At 42.9% G+C, this 20,417-nt stretch overlaps 1 protein-coding gene across 1 annotated transcript in view; it reads right to left on the bottom strand.

Moving 5' to 3' along the window:
• ESRRB (estrogen related receptor beta) overlaps positions 1-12,994 on the bottom strand; it is a 120,028-nt gene extending 107,034 nt beyond the window's left edge. Inside the window, exons 1-2 of the mRNA XM_085549237.1 lie at positions 10,941-12,994; positions 8,048-8,215 (exon numbers count right to left, since the gene is read on the bottom strand). Of these exons, the coding sequence (XP_085405363.1) occupies positions 8,048-8,049 (2 nt within the window). The 5' untranslated portion in view covers positions 8,050-8,215; positions 10,941-12,994. The remainder of the gene's footprint in view (positions 1-8,047; positions 8,216-10,940) is intronic.
• Between the last annotated feature and the right edge of the window lie 7,423 nt (positions 12,995-20,417).

Raw genomic sequence — 20,417 nt, 5'->3', positions numbered from 1 at the left:
GGCTTCAAATGGTCCCAAGCTTTCCTGGCCTTCTGGAAACAGAGGCCATCACCCTCCATCTGAAACTTCTCATAACACAACAGCACATCCAGGAAAATGAAAGGGTGCAGCACACAGGTGCAAAACAGAGAGAAAAGAAGATACGGAGCACGATGAGCAAACTACTCTTACTTCTGCAGATCTGAGTTCAAATCTCATAGTCATCAGCAATAGCTTAGTTAAGGCTGTAAGCCAAGCCCATCTTGCAAGCTGTTTGCAACTGGTGCCTCAGGGCAACAGCATGAAGGCTTCCCCAGCCCACTGCACTGCAAAGACAGCTGTGAATCATAGGACCCAGAAATAGGCAGGAGAGTTTACCCCAGGCCCCACCAGGCCCATGGTCACAGAAGCACCCAAGAGATGTTCAAGGCTGCCACTCTGCATGCTCCACTCTTTGAGCACCTGATTCATGCATCTACAGGCAGTATAGATGAGCAGACAAAGCATTGATCATCCACCAGCTCCTGCAGCAATTTGGTGTTTCTCCCTTTGCCACCCTGGGGAAAGAAAGAAATGCCTGCCTTCTCAAGGCAGTTTCTTCTCCAGTGCAGAGCAGCTGTTTCATCATCTACCTATCAGCAGCCTATAGAGGCGGATAGGAATTAGCATGGGCTCATAGGATTGAAAGAATTTAGCCACCTTATTTCAAGCATTGAGTTTTGAGTGACTCCAATTTGGCCAGAAAGGGAATAGAAAAGAATGGGAGAGATGTGATATAGGCTGTTACTTCACAGAATACCACTACAGACAAAGACTAGGAAAAAAACTCTCAGAAACACCATTCACAGCCAACCGCCATTACCCACTATAAGCCAGTGACACTTGTGCACGTGCAGGGAGGCTGCTCACCCATCTCCTTGTGAGCAGACAGACAAGCAGTGAACTCAACACATGCCCAGCATGGGGTTTTTCTGGAGTAAGTTTGCAACAGAACAGCTCCACCCTCACACTATTCTAGGTAAACAGAGAATGCTGTTGGTAAAAAGTGCCTCAAAATGGCAGAAATAGCACTATCGCTTCAGGGCCGTTTCCAGAAGGATCAATAAGCCAAGACAATCAATTCTTCTGGCTAGCCCTTATTTCCCAGAAGCCATGGCTCTCAGCCCCTATCATTTAACCCTTCATAAACAAACCATCAGCACCAGTAATTCCATTCTCCTTAAACACACATTATACTGGGTCACATGCCAGAAAAGACTACAGAGCTGGAAATAACGTAGCCAGGTTAGTACAGTATTGCAGCCAGGCATAAACCCATTACTCCAGCAAAGAAATAACATCTCTATATGCTGCCCTTCAAGCAGCTACATGTATCCCTGCATCCAATTTCTTTTTATGGGACAGACTATCCCAAAGAAAACAGCTTTAGCTCTCTGTCCCCCACTACTTCTCTGCGCAGGGAGTACAAGGAATCCGCAGAGCAGAGCTCCCCCTCAGAAAAGAGGGCAGTAAATGGCATTGACAGTTGTTACAGTCCCAGGACAGAAAGTGAAGTATAATCCTTCACAAAGAGAGCAAGAGGGGTGTGAAAAAGGGTCAGGAAGAATGGAAAAACCTCGTTATTATATGCACTGTAATAAAGAGAATAAGGGTTTCTGAAGGCAAAACACTGGACTGTACAAGGAGTCTGCAGTAGCACAAAGCATTTCACTGCTGTCATGCAACTCTCCATGAGCCACAGAGAACAGGTAAGCAGGAACTCCATCTACAATGGGCAAAATACATCGCATCAGTGAAGTGACTCACCTTAGGCTGAACAGGGTGCCTATGTCAGAGCTAGAGTTAAAAAACAACAGTGAAACAAATTGCTCTGTACAAAGATTGGCTAGGGATACATTCGAGCTGTGCACCTAAAAAGCAGGGGGCTTTGGATAGGTTCCTAGAACAACTTTGGGGATGAGTGTTAGAGAGGATGCTGACACAAGGAACCCTTTGCTAGATTTTGCTTTGGACACAAAAGGCTCCTCTACCCAAAAAACAGCATCAGCCAACAGTTATAGGTTGAGTGTTGCACTGCTCTCAGTGCTACTCTGTGGGTTCAGGAAGCACAGTCTTGGAAATTTACATTCACTTGAGCTCTCCACCAATCTGCTTGAGTTCACATTGCCCACAAAGGCTGAAAACTTGCTAGGTCATAGAGACATAATGCATCAGGGAAGAGCATCCTACCTAAAGAGAAGCAAAGAAAGAGCTGCTGATGAGCACATGCTCATCTATTCCCCCATAGATGATATCCCACATGGATAAAGAAAGGTCTGAGGATGGAGAGTAAAGCAAACAAGAAGAAAGCAGCGTGGAAGGTCTGGCAGCAGCCATGTCCTCTCTTCTCACCCAAAAAGTCACATTCCAGGCTTTGTGAACTTTAGGAGGACATTACTGAAATTCCTGCACTTTTGTACATGGCTACTGGCCATTTGCTGAGACCTACTACAAAGAGGTGATCATGGGAGCTTGGAGAAACAAGAATTTCTGGAGTGCATTTCCTGCTGATCCAGCAAATACAATTATAAAAAGAGATAGAGAATCCATTCTAGGAGAAGCATGAAACTCTTGTGAGCAGGATCATTCACATCTCACATGGTAGAGGGAAAGGAAAGGGCAACTCCTTAATGAATAAAAATAGCCACTGATGCTTCCCTCTCATACATGTGAGATTCAGGCTTTGTAGCTGGGCATATGCTTTCCAGTATTCAAATAAGAGTTAGTTATATCCCATTAAAAAGGGTAATTCCTCCTAAAGAAGTAACCCTTTTTTCCCCCTCAGAGTATTTCAAGCATCCTGAGGCTTTTAAAATGCCACCACTATCAAGTAATTGCAGCAACTAAACTGTATTCTAAGAGTTAGAGTTGCATTTCCTTCCCTGAAATTCCTACTTTACTATAAAATCATTTTTTTAAGTAATGGTGGCACACGTAAATAACGACAAGAACACAGTTCTGTGTAGCTTGTGGAAGAGCAGAAAATCAGACTTCAGCATCCCAGCTCTTCATAAACTGTACATATGCCAGGCAAAGTTGCACTGAAATGTATCTACCTTCAGGGTAAGCAGCAGCAGATCATTCATAGGATTCAGCATAACACTGGAAAGAACAAGAAGAGAAGGAAGATTATTTTGCCTAAGAGTTCAGCAGGGGAAATCTAAGTATACACTACCAGCCATATGGCCACAGCAGAGCAGAGAAGGCAAAAGCTCAGTAGAGCAGAAAAGAAGAAGGTAGGAAAAAATATTATACAGTGTTCTGCTCAGCCACAGAAAGCTCACATCACAAAACTATCTGCTGCGGGTGCCGTTATTAGATGGAAAGAACACAATTATTATGTATTTCAAATGCATTTAATAAAGTAGACTCCAGCTGATGGTGCTCTCCTCAGCAGGTCCAGGCACAGAACACAAAGAGAAGCGGCCCTCAGGCATTTACATCAGGTCACAGTTTTAAATAATATTTAAACTAGGGCAAGGTGCCAATTCTTACCTCAAGGTGCTGCACCCAGATAGACATGTCAGCAAAAACAGTAAGTTCAGTCTATTGAGAATAGCCATCAATACAAGTGGCTCCAGAACTAGAGTAACTTACATTTTTTAGCCAGTGTTTATCACCTCTAAAAAATAAACCTGGAGCTTCACCTCAGCAAGAGTCACCAGGACCAAATTAAGATCAACGTGAAGGACAACTCCACTGAATTTTCGTATGACTAGGAGAAAGTTAGCCTTCTATCTGCTTGCCTTACCCAAACTGGACGACATTATTGACGACTTGTACCAAATGCTTTTAAAAACAAAACAATAGCAACAAAAATAACAAACCCAGCAAAGTGGGGTAACTCCCTGTTACCAGCACAGTAACCCCTTGTTTGAGAAATCTACACAACTGTGACAGTGATTTGCAGTCAGTCTGCCAGGAGCAAACCAGCCACTGGGGATTTATACAAGGTTGTTCTCTGTAGATCTTAGAGTACTTTTGATGTCAGCCATATATCATTTTACAGGCAGGAAAACTGAGGCACATGGAGGCATGACACGACCACACAAGTCAGAAGATTGTTGGTCTCTATCTCTACTTCCTTTTAGGACCATCTCTACAGAAGAAGAGCAAGATCACAGCACAACCTTGATTCTGAGCAGTTCACGCACTGCAAAAAGGTATCCCAAGACAGAGCAAAAAAGCACTGCTGGCTAGTTCTCAACACACCACTTAGCAACACTGTACCTCTACTCACTGCAGGCAGGTCCACACTTTTTTAGCAACAGCAGGGTCTACTCAAGCGTTCACGATATACCCATCACAGAAGTAATCAGACATTAATTTGGTTAACCTTTCCTGTGACAGAGAACCCAGCTCTCCCGCTACACTGCTTGACCCAAGACTCCAGCTAATCTGAAGAGCGGGGAATAAAAGCCTCAATAGGTGTCAGCTTACTGAACAGAAGCAGAACAATTAGGTACTGACCCACACACATCTCTTTTTTTTTTCTTTTTTTTTTTTTTTTTCTTCAAGCGAAAGTTACCCAAGGGTTAAACAGAACCAAAAATGTAACTCGTTACAATTTTAAATCAGGTCTTCGAGGCAGTAATAATAAAAACTAAGGCCACCCTCCAGTTCTTCCCATTTAGAAGAGTATTTATTTGGAGTTCCTTCTTGGCTACAGCATGCACTGCATGTATCCTGCTTTGCTAAAGGAGAGCCTTTCTGAAGCATCACTTGACTTTGTTTTAAATATCTCACTACAGTTTCCATTTTAGCTCTGAGAGATGATTATTTTTTCTAACCAAACTAAAGTTATACAGCAGTTGAAAATGCTGATGGCTTAACTGGTTTCTCCCCCTCGCCCCCCCCCCCCCCCCCCAGCAGCCCTGAGGGGTTTTAACTCTTTCTGTAGCACTGAAATCCTGCTTTTGGAGTTCAATGTTTAACTCGCGCTGGGAGACTCATAAATATTCGGAGTCACTCTCTCCCTCTCTGTTTGATTAGGAAATGAGCCTTTAACTCAATGTAATCCCCAAGCCATTAACAAAAAAGCCCTCAACAGCTCCACTATTAGAATTTCACTCCTAACCCACAGAGGATTGAATTAGATTAACATAACTACCCGCAATCTGAGTTTATTTTCTGTGCCAGATAGAAATGTGTCTTCAGGAAAGGAAGAGAGCCAGCGAGCAAGCATAGCATAATGAAATGTAAAAATAGAGAGATGAGAAATAGATGGACGGATGTACAGGTGAAATGATAAAAGAGGTAAGAGATAGCACGAGCAAGAGATAGCTACACAATCTTTAATAACCAGCTGCAGGCTTTGGGGGGTTTATTCAAAAGGCCCCTCCAGAAAAACCCACTGAATTGTTTCAAGAAGAGTATTTTTTCCTGTTGGTATTTACTCCATATTCTCAGGGCTGTACAGCGAGACACTGCAGCACGCTGCACTCCAGACACCTGAGCAGAAGATTTGGCACAGGTTATATTTATAATTCTCAGGAGGTGTCAGACTCAGCAATGGAAGGAGGGGCGCAAAAGAAGGGAATCTGCATGTCAATCATTACATCGCTGTCAAGGAAACAAATAAACTAGGATGAACTAAAAATGATGATTTTTCATTCCTCAAAAAAATAAATAAATCAAGCAACAGCTCTGTGACAACCTACTCAAAGTCGGTCACTTAGGAGGTCCATAGGTACTCAGTCCACACAAAATGAATCGCTAGTGAGACAGAAACCAGGTAACAAAGACTTCCCCACACACATCAAAGTCCCTCTAACTCTCTCCCCACCCCCGAATAATAGCAAGCCCATAAGCTATTGAGTGGTGCACCATAAGGCAGGAGATGCTTGGTGATTTTATCCTAATTGCAATAACAAAATGCAGCAGGTTGAACAGAGGAAGAGACACACGTGATTAAAAGCAAAGGATGAAGTCCAGCAGTTAAGTGGACACAACTATAGGACAGTTCCAAACATTCTTAAGACTAAACATTTTCTAAGTTTATGCTCAGAGGATTTCTTTAGGAATGCTCGCATTTCCACAAACCTGTGTATTAGGAGATAATAACTGCAGTAATTCCTGAGCAAAGTCACGCTGATATTTCTGTATGTATAAGAAGGAAACAGATTCAATTTTTATCTTTCAAGTGACGTTGCTTGATTTTCAGTTTTTAGGAGGACCTCAGACCAGTTGTACCACAGATTCTTTATTACTTACAGACTCAGCAATTTAATTTCTTTAACGCCTTTCAGGAAAATCTGCTCTCCCTCTATAAAACAGCGATGTTGCATTGTCACAGACTGAGAATAAACGTAATCTTGTGCCAAAACAAACAGAATGGGGACTTTATTTAAATATATTCATTTTCAAGTAAAGCAAAAAGCCTTAATAATCAAAAGGAAGCTTTCTGTGATGAGAACAGTCAGGCTGACAATTCTGTTTTATTTTGGGGGAGGGGAGCTTCAGAGCAAGCAGTGTATTGGAACAGTTACTTGGAGCATTACCTGGGTATTAAAATTCATATCAATACCGTCTTAAAAGCCTTCCTTATATCTAGAATTCTAACCGAAAGAGGAAATATTTATATCCATGACCGAAAACTTAGTAAGAATTATGAGGTTCTCTTTGTTCCTTGCACTGAAGTCAGAAGCTTACAGAATTATGAAACATCCATCTAAGAAACACAAAATAAAGAGTAAACCAACAGCCTATTAGCCACATTTCTATGGCTAGTCCAAGCAATTCAGCTATCACCTACTCCCTCGGACTGCGAGACAGCTCTAGATTAGTTATTCTGCGCTTATTAGACACTTGTTCCATGTGAATTAAGTACAGCTTCATTCTTCTTATTGCTTTCAAAAATGATAAATTGGGCTGGGGGCAAAATAAGTTTTCATAGTGTATATCTCAAATGTAATTTAAGCTGTAAAACTTAACATACCAAAATTAAAAACAGCAATATTTGCATCTTGGGGGTCAGACATTATAAATACGAGACACTGAGCCATCTTTTTTTCTATGCTTAAAAATAAATATAAAAACTAAATCCTATAAAAGATGCAACCCCAAATCGCTGAGATCAAAATACAAAGTAAGAAAAACCTCTTTGACTTCCAGCGCTTGGACTAAAATTTATGCTATAAGCTAGTAAAGAAAAAAAAAAAACCAAACAGTTTCTGAGTAATTATTTCCCACTTTCTATTCTCTTGTTAACAAAAGTTCTAAAATAAATCTATCATTGTTAAAACCAGTTTGCATTTGGGCTGCTTTAAAGCAAACAAGTAACCGGCAATCAGAGGCAGGCAAAGTTCTTTCCCTGACCGCCACTGTGCCGAGTTTACAAAGCCCGGCAGCCCCCTTTTGTCATTGAAGAGGCTCCTGTTTCTTTAGGACACTGAAAATTAGAGAAACATCAACTGCTCAATGTCATTCGGTAAAGGCAAATTTTACTTTCCTCTTAAGAGAAGGTCTGATATGAAACTGATTTTTCTTTTCTTTTTTTGTACAGTTGAGGAAAGGGTGTCACTTGGTTCTTTTAAGACAAGACTGTTGAAGTTTCCAGGTTTGCCTTTACCAGCACGGGATAAATAGCACCTGTCCTTGGTAAGCCCTTAAGCAGAGCTACATTATACATTGACCTTTTTGGAATGCCAGCAAACCTGACCATTTCTATTCCCAAAACTGTTCCTCTCAAACTTTCACTTGCTTATTTCCAGAGGAAAAAGCAAGTCCTGAATGGTGAGACCACCTGATTACTGTGAAGTTCTGAAACCAACTCCTATCCTTGTGGGTCACGCTGACCTTCCTTTGACAGTGTGAAAGTAGATATATAGATATATAGATATATATAACCTTTAACTAAACCGGGATGCTGCCGTCATTTTTAGCCCAGATAAAATATTGGTGCACAGCAACATTTGGATAAATTTAAAAAAAATAAAAATAAAACAACAAAAACAAACCAAAACAATAACAACCTAAAAGCAACAAACAGCTCCATAAATGCTATAAAAGGTGGAAGTTCGGTACTTACATGCTGCAGGCTGAGAGATGAAGCTCGAGGCTGGAGTAGAATTTCCCTTGCCCTCAGGTGTTTCTAATTGCTGATTAAATATCTTTTGGTTCCGCCTGCACCAGCCGACAGTCCCCTCTGCGTCTCTGCCTCTCTTTGTGACTAGGACACAGTACTCCGAGTCCCAACCTATAAATAGATCCCAGCTCTGTGATTGATATAACAGGCAGCTGACAAAAAAAAAAAAAAAAAAAAAAAAAAAGGGAAAGGAAAGAAATAAGCAGGTCTTAAGCAAAGCAGAAGCTGGGCTTTTAACTCTGCGCTGTGCCCAGGGAGGAGTCCCCCACAGTCACCCGTGGGCATCAGAAAGAGAAAGTGCAAGGCAATTACTTTCCCAGCAGCATTACAGCAACTTGAGGCATGTAAAGCGAGTGAACAAAATTCAGTGCACAAAGAAGAAGAGGGAAAGCACAACTGGCAGACGGCATCCACACACTGCATCCAACTCTTCCACAATTTAACAGAAATAAAGATCCGTTTAAAAACACGTTGGGGATTCTGACAAAATGAAAGAGAAGATCAGAGTTGAGCTCTGGGGTTTGGTCCAGGCATGTTTGTGTTTCTGCTGCAGAATAAATGGAGTAGCGAGCAGATTGGCAGTCTAACAGTTTGACTGTCCATTTAAGGTCTCAGCCCACAGAATCTGGTTCACGAGGCTGTTCCTGAAGACAGAACAGAGGGCATTGATGATGCATTGCCTGGTGGCTCAGCAGAAGCTACTGAACTCTCAGGGACCAAATCATTGCTTGCAATCACATCCTTGACTGACAGGAGAAAACTCTTAACAAGTTATAGGTATCAGCACAGCTCTTTTGCAGAGGCTAAGCTGGGAACACACAGTCTGGGCAGTAACTTGACATAAAGCACTAAGAAGCTTCTGCCTTGGTACCATCAATGGGTAGCATTAACGGTCCTGGATTTTTCCATATCTAAGTTGTACAGATTATTTTGATTTTTCTGGTCCACCATCAGATAGGCCAAAAGCTGATCCAAGAGGCAGCTGGTCCTCCAAGCTCCCTGGTACTCACAGACCCAGCAGGACCTTACCAGCTAAGCTGTTTCACAGTAAACAGGCTGAAAGGCCAGGCAGCTCCAGTCAAACACCAGCAGAAGTGTGGGAAAGGAGAGGAGAACAGCAGGCAGAGAACAAAAACTGTTTTGACTCCACACTGCTACCTTTGGCAGTATATCCTACTAACACCCCTAGCACCATGCTCAGCTCTGCAGGGAAAAGCAATAGAGCAGAGTACCAGATCCACAAACCCTTACTTTCAACACATTGTTAGTGCTGAGATAGTAAAGCTATGCTGAGCTTGTAAAAAGCAGGATAAAATCCCCAGGCATTAAGCCTACACTGAACTCTATGGTTCCCTGGCTCAGTGGCTAACAGTACATGCACAGTTCAAGCTAGTTTAGGCATGTCTACATTGTGCTGCTGCTGCTCTCCTTGGAGTACAGCAAACTAGTCAACTGGGGCAACTATCCCAAAGTCAGGCAAGGACTCACCACATCATAGCCAAGGTCTCAAATCAATGCAGCTATTGATTATTTGAGAATATAAGAGTAATCTTTTCACTTTGGGACAAATCCTGCTGGACACGTAATTCACCACTTGTCAGTATGTGATGTGTTTGAGCCGGTCAGTTTAGCCAACGTGCTTTTCCAAAGAAACAAACCACTCTTGTGACAAGACAGGGATCTTGTGAAGCAATGGAAAGACATTTTCCTCAGCTGAGTTTCTGCACTATGCTAAGTTTCACTTCTCACTTTACCACTGCTTCAGATCCTCCAGCTTTAAAAAAAAGCTACATAACAATAATTAGCAGTGCTCTGTAGGGCACGTACCTATAGAAGAAGATGTATAAATGAACGTGGGAGAAAAGAAGCATCCAATAGGCTGAGCACTAGTGTGGAAACACCCCCTCCCCCCCTTTCTGCCAGACTGTGGTCCTTTACCACCAAAACAATCCATCTCAGATAAAAATTAGTGTGATCACAGATTTTTCATTTCAGCCCTCTCATTTAATCTGTATAGTAGATGCTGTTTTGAGCTTTAATATTCAGAGCTGTACAGTACGCTACACTTCTCACTGCCATCAGAAGGAATTTTAGGATAATCAGACTGAGAAACAATAGCAAAAGGTCCCAAAACAGGGCACTTAAATCCAGCAGTTGTTTTTGAATAATTCAGTCTTTATAACATCAGTCATACAGGAATATGTTACCTGCCAGACTGTTCTTTGGCATTCTATAATGCTGGCATCTAAAGATCCCCACATATGACTCTGCCAAGCCCTATTTTATGTGTAACAGTTTCATCTCCACCCCATTACCCTGCCATGGGCCAAAATGAATCCCAAGGAAGCCCTGTGTCTAAGTGCTGAGCATATCTCACGCAGGTTACCAGGAAGGTTCAATTCTCAGGCCCAGGTTAGCGCTTATCATTGGCACCCCATATCCACAGCAGAGCAAAAGTGGACACGTATGACTTCCCCATCCTTCTGCATTCCATGTGGAGGATGAAGGGATTTGAATTTGCCAGTGTGCAACTAATATCTAATGTGGATGAACCTTGAATGGAGGCAGCATTCCTCTGTCCTCCCTGCCTTCAGGCACCAGGATACATGACCTTAATGGGGTACCAGTCTTTCTGTCCCCACTGCCATCACCTCATGAGTGCAAACTTCTCCTCGGTCCAGCCAATACAGCGACAGGATGAAACATGGAAAGAAACCAACGGTAGAGACTGCGAAACAGAATGCCCACTTCAAAACACAGCAAAAAGGAAGCCAGAAGATTTCAAGAGCACCATCAGATACATTAAAAAACAAACAAACAAACACCAAAAACCCACCAACAATAAAAGAAGATTAACATCAGGGACTTGTAGACTGTATTAAAGGATCAACTCTTTCCTTGAGGCATCCAAGTAGAAGATATCGTAAAATGCAAACACAACTTTACAGTCTCTTCTATTGTTTTTTGGGAGGTTTTTAAAATGCTTCTTGCCAGGGCTACTTTCCTCATAAACTTGTATTTCAGCCCCAGGTTCCAAGGCATGTGACTAGCAGAAGTAAAATTTCAGTACTCAGTCAAAAAAAGTAAAAAAAAACTTATTTCAAGACTGTGGATATAGAAACAAGGAATAAATCAGGCATAAATTGCATATAAAAGGAAAAGTGAGAGTAGCAATATTCTCCAAATGCTTGGCATATAGTATTACTCTTAACAGATAACTACACATTTTGATACAAAACAAGTACTTTGAAAAACAGCAGATGATTAAGAGAAAACAGCTGATATTATCACTAAGAATTTTATTTCCTTATTTGATTCTAATACTGCAAACTTCATATACATCAGCACACTTTGTGCAACCAGTATCCTCAGCAGGATATTTTTTGGCACATGCTGAACACAAGGTCCAGACTTTATGTCCAGACGTGTCAAGTATGCACCAGGATGGGGCTTTCAATGCTTTGTCAAGTCTCTGTTACCACCTGGATAGGTCACACCAATTTGTTAATATACCTACAAACACTGTTTGGTTTTTTGTTTTTTTTTTTAACTCTTATACATGTTATTAATTTGTAGGAAGGAGAAAATGACTAAGATTTTCATGGAAGTTCCCTACCAGATTTAGTCATTCCTTCTGAAGACATTATCACCTTACAGGTTCCTGCCAGTAAGAAATTAGGACTCCATAAAGCTCTGTGGCAGAAGGGAACTCATCACAACTTATTACATTGCTTCAAGCAAGCACCTTAGGGCTCCACAACTTTTCTGCATTGAGAAGCACAGATCTATTCTTCCATCTCCAGAGCTGTGAGCAGAGAAATTTATTCACCTGGAATAGCTACTTGCAGAGTGAGGCTGCTGAGAGGCACCGTTTGTGGCTGCTCAGAAATAGTTATAACCATTGACTTTTAAAAGAACAAGTCCAGAAAAATGCTGCTTTGCCTTGTTTTTCCTGAGTCCACCAGTAATAACAACAAACTAATAAAAAATGGCTTGGCCTGAACAATGAGACATAACACATATCAGAGTACGTTCGGAGAATATCCAGAGCAAGCATTCAGTTCTACACACACACAGAAATAAAACCTGTCTGGATTTAACTAAATCCTGCCAGCACTACAATAACTGTATACCAGATTACATTTAAACATACAGCCTCTGCCAAACTATTGCACACAATATGATTCTCCCTTCTACACTTACCTCAATTAGATCCCTCCTAAACTTCCTCCTAAAAGGGCTTCTGTGTTTACACTCTGCAAAATACACTGTAAAAAGACACTTCTAACTGAGGTACTCTGCCTAAATTGGTGCAACCATGATACACTCTCTCTGGAAACCACCACCAACTTCTTCCAATTGCACGCTGTAACACGTTTCACTAACGTTGGGTCGTCAATTCCATCACTTGGGGCAGGTGCCTTTCACGCTTTTGACTTGCTGCAGATGCTCTGCAGAAACTCATTGCTGTTGTTGTACCACTCGTTTAGGACCTTGTTTAGCAGCAGCAAGCCCACACCTGTGCTGGCAGGGCATTAGCTGTGCACTCAATCTCAAGGCAGCCTGCAGCGTAGTAAGGTCGACTTCGGGCAAGAGATACTGTTTCATGTTCTCAGTGACCTTGACCACAGAGGAGAGGCAGAGGAATCGCAGTATAGCAAGTACCAGAGTAAAGCAAATAGCAATTCTTATACACCTGGAGAACAAGGTGAGATTTAAACCAGTAAGGGGGCCAGCCTAATAGGAGGGACCAGGACTGCCAGAAACAGGTTCCCCTTGGGTTTTTGTTTTCTTCTTGCTTTGTTTTTAATTTGGATTTCTTCAGAGAACTTCTACAAAACCAAAACAGCTACATTACAACCACAGACAGGCCTAACTATAATGTCTGGCTCCAGATCTAAACTCCTTACAGCCAGACTGGTAGCTCAGCTCCCCCACCAGCCCCCCCCCCCCCCCAGAAAAATAACTACCATTCTCCAAAGGTGCAGGTGAGGATGGGGGGCTCCCTCTTTCCCTCCCCAAGGAAAAGCCAGGTACTCTTTGACTGTATGCTTTGCTCAATAAAAAGATAGTTATTTAAAATAAAATAAAGAAACAACTAATTAAGTCCTTAAAAGAAAGACGATGTTCCTTGGCTGTAGATATTCAAATGAAGAAAAGGTCTTTCTTTCTAGGAGAAGTCCTTCAAGGCTGCTCACCAACCTCTATCCACACAGAGGACACACCAGATGGTGGCCATAACACAAGCAAGACTGTCAAGTAAACTCAATGCAAGCTTGTTAGTTTCTAAAGCAAGGAAATAAAAGGAAATTCTGAAGTGGATCCCTCACGAGCCCTCTCTGAAGCAACACCACCAACCTCCCTGATTTCTGAGTTGGATCATGTCTGAAAAGCCCCTGCCCAGAGCTGGTCTGAAAGAGAAGGCACAGCTCTCACCCACCTCAAAATACCATCAAACAAGAGTCACTCAGCACACCTGTGCTGGGTGTCCATGTCCAGGTGCTGGCTGCAGGCACCCACAGAACATCTGTGAGAAGAGGCTGGGTGCAGACCTCCCCCAGACAAAATGGCAGCACCTCACAGTGCACCTGTGTTAAGAAAAGGCAGGAAACACTGACCTGGGAGCGAGGAAAAAACTTTTGAGCCACTGAGAGCATCAGAAGATGTAGAAGAGTCCTCCTTCTTCCCACACATACCAAAATGGCTCCCCAGAACAGAGCTGATTCCCAGATGAAGAACAAAGGCTACAGTATGCACAGAGAGGTGACAAGCTACTGTTACCGTCTGCCACTGCCAAGCTTTACTGCTCACTTCAGTCACCAAGGATTTGGTCTGGTGATGCTTTACACCAAGAGAATGTGACAGAAGCAACACACTTGGTCCCAGTGGAGAGGCAGCAGTGCCAGGATAACTTGGCAGCTGCTCAAGCAAGCACACCAACTGCCCCTTTTCAGCCAGCCAAGTGCTGCCAGCTAATGCCCTGCTAGCCTCAGAAAGACCAAAAACCCAAGTTTCCATACCAACAGCCTACGTGAAGCAGACAGCAACCCCACGTCTGAGGCTGTGGTGGGAGCACCCAGCGTCTGCCCCCTCCACTCCTGGCCTGTTAGCACCAATCTTCCACCCCACCTCCATCCCACAGCAGCCAGCTCTACAGACAACAGAGCCCCAGCAGCCTGAGGACAGGCCCCTTCTGGGTACAGAGGTGCCATGCCCGCCACAAACAGCTCTCACACTCTTTTCTTTGAGCAGATTTACCCAGAGCCCTCTGGAAACAGCTGCTTGAGGAAGGCGCGTGTTGAGCCCCGGTTTCAGCTGCAGACATTTGGTTGCTCAGCCTCTTGCTGCTGCTTTAGTCCATGCTCCTGCCACACCCGGACCCGGGCTCACCTGGAAGAACTAGTCCCTTCCATAGATTCTGCCTAGGGCCCTGCTACTGCTGGGAGGTGAGGCCCAGCTCCTTGCTCGTCCCCTCCCTCGAGGAATGTGTCATGGGCATGGCCTCAGCACACACCCGCACCAGGCCTGGCCATGACTCCCCGCAGAGAGGAAGATCTGAAGTGAACGCCGTAATTTCTTTCCTGACTTTAAGTTATGTGCAAAAAGGGGTAAATTCAGCCCTCTGCTTCTTTGCAAGATGGGCAGTGGCATCAAAGCACTCTGCAAACAGGTGACAGAAATTGCATAAAAAGCAGCTCACCCTCCACCACCACCCCACCCCCCTTTTATTATTATTATATTTTAACGCCATGTAGCAAGTAGTGTTATCTTAACCAAACAGAGTTATGCAGAGCTACTTCAGTATGATCTGAATGAGCAAGTTTGGAATTTGGCAGAAAGCCCCATTCATAGGGACTTTACAACCAGATGAGAACCAGGCTGTATTAATTCAAATGGAGATTACCATGAAATAGTATCTAAGATGAGTCGTGTCTGCATGGTGCTCTCCTGAGCACAGTAAACATACCTTAAGCAGCACAGACAGGAACTGAATCTCTCACTCTAGAATGAAGTGCCTTGCCATGAGCTTCTGGGATCCTTTTCCTCCTGAAACCCCACTGAACCTGCAGGACAGACCCACTCCTTGAGAAGCCTGTTCTCCAGAGTTGTGTTATGTATGCATTATTCTTCTGAAGAAGTTTCTTACAGAATTACAGAATGACCCGGGTTGGAAGGGACCTCAAGGATCATGTAGTTCCAACCCCCCTGCCTGGCAGGGCCACCAAACATACACCTTTACTAGATCAGGTTGCCCAGGGCCCCGTCCAACCTGGCCTTGAACACCTCCAAGGACGGGGCATCCACAACCTCACTGGGCAGCCTGTTCCAGGACCAGGTTCTTCTTTATTTTTGCCACATGATTAGATGACGCTATTCACAATTCTAAATTCGTAGAAATTGAATGCTAAAAAATAGTCTGTGTTACTCTATTTTTCACTTTCTCACCTGTCACTAGCTCACATCCAGGCAAGACACAAGTGGAGCACTGGTCTTAATAGGGCACTTCATATTCCTCAGCTGTACCAGAAAAGCCCCCAAGAAAACAGTTTCCTAAAGCTCTGTCACTCTCTTCTAAGCAGGATATTGAACAAAAAGTTGAGTTTAGGAGGAAATGCGTAGAACTATTGTTCTGAGTGGTGGCTGTTGTTTGGAGAAATTGGTGCTTACACCAGAACATCTTAATCAGAGTAAACAGGACTTGATGATGAAAGCTACAGAATCTGGAAGCAGACCCCTGCCCTGAACTTCTCATTCGTTTTCTCCTCTAAAGGCAACTTCTTCAACCAGGTTCTCCATCCCTAAAAACTCTTGTTTCAACTCCTTCAGAACGTGCAAAGAAGCTGCTTCAGGATTACTAACTTGTACTTGCAAAATGTTACCAGTTCCCCTTGTAAATATTGGATCATTAATACAGATGTTCTTAGTGATCCACATTACAGCAAGATGACAACTAAAACCCACTCAACTATTAATTTTACTTAGAGGTTCAGAGCAAGCAAAAAGCAAGGAAGTTCCCTGACAAAGAATCATTAACGCTGCAGCATGACAGAGATGACTACATTGTTACTGTAAATCTGTGAGACTTACTTTGTTTCCAGATGCCTTAGAAATGATAATTTTTACCACAACTAATTACAGACACTGTGGTGACTCCTCAGCTAGACTTGTATTCCTTTAATGTTATTATTACAGCAGCATTCAGAACCTCAGTGAAGTCCTGTGCCTTTTGACACTGCACATTATGCATATATGCAAATCTGTGTGTGCGTGCTTGTGTGAGTGAGTGAGTGAGAAAGAGATGGAAAGACAGAGAGACACTGACCAACCAGTAGATCCTCTGATGCACACCCAGTAAGATATGAGCCTTAACTGAACTCTTCTGTAATTGGGGCATTTGGACAGTCTCTGTCCCATGTGGACCTCCCAGACTCTAATAAGAATGAGCTCATTCTGCAGTCTTTCCCTAAGGTATGATAATAAGGTCTTCCTCCTCTACCTGTCACCTATTTCATGAAACTGACAGAAACGTAGTACCTTTCATAATTGCAACTGTTTAATTTGTGACAGGTTTAAAAGTTAGAGAAACTTATCCAGTGCAATCACACACATAGTACTGCCTTAGAAAATCAGGCCTGAGAAGAAATCTGAGTTAAACTGACAGTGCATTTTTCCTAAGGAGCACAACGCTGCAATACAATCAGTATTTCATTTAAAAAAAGAAAAAAAAAAGAAAAAAGCTTCCATTATTAAATCAAAAAGTGCTGAATCTGAAATCAGGAGCAGTGCAGTGCTCAGCTTGAGACAGTTTCGTTGATCTTTTCCTGCCTTTATCCCTCCTCACAGAACACATCCCACCTTGTTCCTGATGTAACACAGGAGTACAGTCAAGGGTTGGCAGGGCTTTCCAGGGCTCTCCAGGATTCTCCAATCAGAGGCAGATAAAGGGACATCTCCTTGGCCTCTGGCATGCATTCACATGCTAACAATCATCTTTCATATCCTAATAGATGGTCACTGTCATGCACAAACCCCTGAAATTGAAAACCACTGTGTTGTGCTGGATTTAATCCCCCTTTTTACCATTCTGTCTGTTTCAGACCACTCTGGATCTCTTAGTAACTGTGTGAATCTGAAGCAATGATAGGCTGCAGCCTGGACACCTTTTCTTCCCTTCAGTGCTGTATTACACCAAGGAGGCTGAGTGGGATTTCTGCATGCTCAGAAACCAACTTCCTACAAGATAAGTTTATTGGAGGAAAATACTGCAGATAGCTATTTTCTCTATGAGTCAAATCTCTACATAAATTGCATTGGCCCCATATGAGATACCAATGCTATGTCTTTGTTTTATCACACCACTCACACCAGTTGCAAATCCAAAACACTTTCTCTGAATAATATAAACTGTACTGATTTCTTCCCTCTGCAAGGGATATTTTTAGGTAACCCACTTGCTCAGCTTTTTCCCCTCTGTGAATACATCCTTCACTTATTCTAACATCGCCACCACACACATCCCTTTGCCTCCTCCTTGTTCTGACACTATCTCAGAACAGTAAATGCAGCATCTACTTCTTAGATACATTGCTACACTATCACTTTCTGCCACTTTTGTGATGGGACTGGCCCATGGCTTTACACACTGTTACCAGAAGCAAAGAGACAGAATCAACAAGGAAATCTTGATAACGTTTCAAACACTTAATATTCTTACGTAGGAAGACAAGCAAAAAATTGAAATATTTTTATGATTATTCCTCAAACCTCACAAAGATCTCTTTCCAAAGGAAAGGAGGTAAGAGACCTATGTCCACAAAGGCAGGTAGTCTACAACTAGAGAAGTTTCTCATTCAAATTCTATTCTACTTCCCAACAACAGCTGGCATAAAATATCATTACTCTGTCAGGAAGAAGCTTTGGTGCCAAGTTTGTTGAAGTATGAATAAGAAAACTGGTGACAAGGCAGGAGAGGATCAGGCCTGCTGAGTGGCTGCGTCCAACCCACACTGCAGCTGCCTCGAAGGAGTTTCCCTTTTGCTATTAACTGCAGCCTGGTATTAACTTCCAAATCAGAAGATGAGATCTTAGGAATGCCTTTTTACACACACCTCTTCTTTTAGTCTATGATCTTTTTCCTACCTAACTACTTTTTTTCTCTCCCGCTTTCCACTCTCGTTTCCAGTTCTTCCATTTCCCTTTCCTTTTTACTTTGGCCCACAAACAAACCCCTTCCCCAGCATGTCAACAGCAGTGGGAAGTAACCTAATTAATAGTTCCTTGATAGTCTACCCCACACATACACACACCCATCCCCCCAGTGTCCCACTGGCAATTCAACAGCCCTCTCTGAAGAAAGGAAAATATTTCCATACTAATTAATAACAACATTGGGTATTTCTGGGCGGAAGGATCTTGGATTCCCATCTGGGCCTATATCTCTTGAGCTGACTGAGCAATTGTACCTCAAAACACATTTCCCTCTCCAAATCCTTATGTTGTTAACTGTTTATGCTGCTCTCTGTATCAAACATCTTTGTCAATCTGGCTTGTACGTTAATTGGCATCTTTGCAATCAAGCTGAGGATGAATTCCTTCAGCGTTCAGCCTGTGTCTCTCTTTCAGAACACAACACTTGCTCATAAACTTACATTACTTCCCTTTTATGTCTTCTTCATCAGGATTCTTATGAGACCAAGACCTTTTCACACTGCAGTTCTCAAAGGACATCAATGCTACTAGATACATTTAGAATGTCAGTCTGCAGCTTGACATCCCCTGACATCCACATCACTGTTTCTGCTGCAACCACTTTTTTTTTTTTTTTTTTTTTACACAAACAAACAAACAAGTGCTGTTTGCAGAGGAGGAATAGTTCTTGGCTCTGGCTAAGCTACATGGTGTCCTCAAGCAGTAGGATAGCCCCATTCCTGTCTTCTGCAAGAGGGAAAAGGCAGGAAATATTTTCCATGAGGACCATGCTCAGGAATGAGCTTCCAGTGAAAAGAGAGCATGTGGGAATTTTGCCATCCTGATCTGGAATCAACCACAAAGGAAGAGGTACGTCTCCTGCCTCTAGAGATGGCCTGAGACAGCCAGACTAGTTCATCTGAATCTCAGGCCAACAAAGGCACAAAAAGCAAATAAAGACAAGTATGGTGCTTCTGAAAAAGAATGCAAAGAGACGAGCTCTTCCCACTGAGAAAAACCAACAGAGGTCCTGTGCCACCTATTAGCTCCTTAAGGCAGTGACAAATGAGCAATAGTGTTTCTTACAAGCCCTAAACAGACAGCACTGAAACAAGACTGCCAGATCCTATCCCACACACATAGGACACCAGGGCTGCCTCCAGGGATTGTTGCTGTTGTTCCTGCTACTCTGATACCTACAGAAAGGTTTACAGCAAGCAAGATGATGTCTGGAAGCACGGGTCCCTCTTCTGCACAGCGAGCTGGAATAAGAGATAAGCATTTAGATAAAATAAATACACAAGGAGCACATTTACTAAGCAGTGAGCTGGTAAAAAGCATCCTCAAGACAAAGCTGTAAAGAAGGAAATGCAAGACCAAACAAACAAGGGAGATAAGTGAGGTGCCGCCACTTATTCTGTCACTGGTACTGCCTGCACAGCCTTCACCAAGTCTCACGCTCTCTACACCCACTTCTCATACCAGCTTTTTTCTGAAGAGCCTTTAAATCCCCAGGCTTCACTATGTCCTCACAGCCCCTAGTGCCAGCCTGGCCACAGCACTGCTCAGTCTCCCCACATTTCCACAGCCAACCATTCTTGTACAGCAGAGCATGCAGTTCCATCCACAAGGCTGGAAGGAACGAAGGAAGAAAGGATCCCTCTTAAAGAAGGATTGCGACAGAGGCAAATAGGAGGGAGAGTGAGAGGGGCCATAAATTCCCTTCTAATTCCAAATAATTCCGATTACACGGATGAGTAGTTTTCAATCAGAAAGATAATCTCAAAGATAGATGGCAGGATAATTGCTCGTCGGCGCGACGTAAATATTGTGTCGTTTCTATTAATCTCAGCGAATCGGGTGTCAGGGTTGTCACTCATTCATCAAAACAAATTAAAAAAACATATTAAAAAAGAGAGAGATGCTAGAGGGAGGGGGATGTGTATCCAATAAGCAGCTGAAGGCGTGCAAGGTAATGAATGCTGCTTACATGCTGTTTGCATTTTTTGGTTTATAAAAGCTAAAGGTAATTCAGGCAGTAGGTCTTTATTAACCTCACAGTAGGGACTGCAAGGGGCAGTGCTGCATGCAGAACAGAGCCATAGGGCTGCAAAATGGGTCTGGG

This window comes from Coturnix japonica, chromosome 5, assembly GCF_054131305.1.
Source record: "Coturnix japonica strain WE chromosome 5, WE-NBRP24, whole genome shotgun sequence".
NCBI lineage: Eukaryota > Metazoa > Chordata > Aves > Galliformes > Phasianidae > Coturnix > Coturnix japonica.
The sequence above is the reverse complement of the archived record's forward strand: the minus strand, read 5'-3'. Positions and strand labels throughout refer to the sequence as shown.